Raw genomic sequence first — 2,237 nt, 5'->3', positions numbered from 1 at the left:
AGCCGAATGCGCGTAGTTGACCGTCAAGTCGGCATATATCTGGAGGAAATCAGCCAGATGGCCACTGTGCGGTGGTCTGTAGACAACTGCCAGAAGCATCTTTGCACGGCTGTCTATTGAGATTTCGACCATTAGATATTCAGGTCGCCCCGCGTAGTTGTTCTCTGACTGGCATATAATAGACGCTTTGAGCGCATCAGCCACGAAGACGGCGACACCCCCACCAATTTTACCTTGTCTATCACATCTTATGAGTTGGTAGCCATGAAGAGAGACGAACCTATCCGGAACACATGGTTTAAGCCATGTCTCGGACAGGCATATGCAATGGAACTCCTTGTTGTCGAAATAGGATCGAAATTCGTCCAGGTGTGCAAGCAGAGATTGGCAGTTGACATGGCATAATCTTAATAAATGTGTGGTTTCCATACCCATAGTTGATACAGCTAATCCTCTCCGATATTCTTTTCCGTAGTATGGGACAGTTTCTGTTGTCCAACGCTGAGTGTTTTGAGTCCTGTCGTGTCCATCGCTTGCAGTTTCCGCATTTCATCGTCTCACTTTTGTCCTTAACAGGGCATTCTTTTGTTTCGTGGTCCTTTGCACAATGACCACACAGCGGTGCGAAACGACAATTCTTCGCTTGATGTCCGAAAGCCAAGCATCTGTAGCATTGTAGCACTCTCACGTAGTCTGTGACTTCGCAGGCAGAGTATCCGATGAATAGAGTTTTCTTCTTTAGCAGTGTTGTACGCACGTCTGGAGGGACTTCTATGACGCAGTTTGTGTTGTGTCTGTTATTTTTGCAGGGAAACATGTACACCACTCTGACCTTGGACGCTGCAGAATTATAGAGATTTAGGGAGATGATATTAAATTTTATCTCCTCTACTGACATGTCACCTGGCACCCCGCGAATCAAGAGTCTAGGGTCGACCTTTCCCTCGTGCGTCAGCTCTAGACCCGCATTTTCTAGCTTTTTCGAGTTTTTGATTTTTGGCAGGTCCACCGTAAGTGCCTCAATGCGAACTCCGTTATTTTTAGTCGACGAAATTCTGTTAACCCTAAGATTATATTCTGATGGCTTTATTGCTTCCTGCAGTGCATCCCTTGTGTCACCAGACGACCCGTACCTCGCGGAGAAACCCTCCCTCGGGGTGATTATAAAATTCGTAGTTTTTGTCTTTGGCGTCTCCATTGCGGGGTCGCTAGTCGGTCCCGCACTGGATTTGCCTGCGGTGACAGCCGCATATGATGGTATTGAAGATGCACCAGCATCCCCAGATTCCCGCAATGTTGAGATTTCGTCCGATATGCTGGCAACAAGCCTATCGCAGATATCGTTCAACGCGTCATCGACGGTACCTCTTATAGTCTCAGTAAGCCATGTTTGCTGTGATTGTGAATTGTTCTCTATTAGATTGAGATATGCAGTTGAGAGTTCTACGAACGCTTCCTTACATTCACGGAAAGCCGACTCGATCAACATGCGCTTTTCGAGAGACTCCTTGCTGGACAGGAGCAGCTTAGAGATACCGTCGTGATGCTCATTAACCGAATGCCTCAATGCCACTACTCTCGCGGCGCTCACGAACGAGTCCGTCGCCGCGCAGGTCTTGGCAGGCGAATTGGATGTCGTAGGTCCGCGTTGTTTATGCTTATTAGCCGTACTTTTGTTTTTGTCATCCTTGTTTAGTTCGCCGTCCTCCAGACTGTCTACAGCGGTGGTCCGCTCTGCTACCTTCTTCTTTCCCGTCGACATGATCCAAACGAACCAATCGAATACGGGTACGCATGCGTACTTTGCTCCCAGCGAGTGCGAGAAACCGAGTCCGAGAGGCGAGATTACTCTTATTTAATGTGTAATATACCTCAGTGTGACTTAACTTCTTTAGTGGTTGATGGCGAGTAGTGCGGCCATGCAGTCTGTGCACTAGAAAAAGGCGCCCCAAGGGGCAGCAAACAGCAGTAACAAGGAAGGGGGGGGGGGAGAGAGAGAGAGAGAGAGAGAGAGAGAGAGAGAGAGAGAGAGAGAGAGAGAGAGAGAGAGAGGGAGGGAGAGAGAGAGGGAGAGAGGGAGAGAGAGAGAGAGAGAGAGAGAGTGAGAGAGTGAGAGAGTGAGAGAGTGAGAGAGTGAGAGAGTGAGAGAGTGAGAGAGTGAGAGAGTGAGAGAGTGAGAGAGTGAGAGAGTGAGAGAGAGAGAGTGAGATTGATTGATTGATTGATTGATTGATTGA

The 2,237-nt window shown here is 48.3% G+C and overlaps 1 protein-coding gene across 1 annotated transcript; it reads right to left on the bottom strand.

Moving 5' to 3' along the window:
* Nucleotides 1-446: 446 nt before the first annotated feature.
* LOC105557119 lies at nucleotides 447-1,762 on the bottom strand. Its single transcript, XM_012004284.1, has 2 exons — nucleotides 562-1,762; nucleotides 447-517 (listed from the first exon to the last, which is right to left on the bottom strand). The coding sequence occupies exons 1-2, from the start codon at nucleotides 1,760-1,762 to the stop codon at nucleotides 447-449; spliced, it is 1,272 nt and encodes a 423-aa protein (XP_011859674.1).
* Between the last annotated feature and the right edge of the window lie 475 nt (nucleotides 1,763-2,237).

The sequence above is a fragment of the Vollenhovia emeryi genome, unplaced genomic scaffold (assembly GCF_000949405.1).
Source record: "Vollenhovia emeryi isolate VEMERY1.0 unplaced genomic scaffold, V.emery_V1.0 DF939609.1, whole genome shotgun sequence".
In the NCBI taxonomy this organism is placed as follows: Eukaryota; Metazoa; Arthropoda; class Insecta; order Hymenoptera; family Formicidae; genus Vollenhovia; species Vollenhovia emeryi.
Note: the sequence above shows the minus strand (reverse complement) of the source record. Positions and strands in the feature narration are given on the sequence as shown.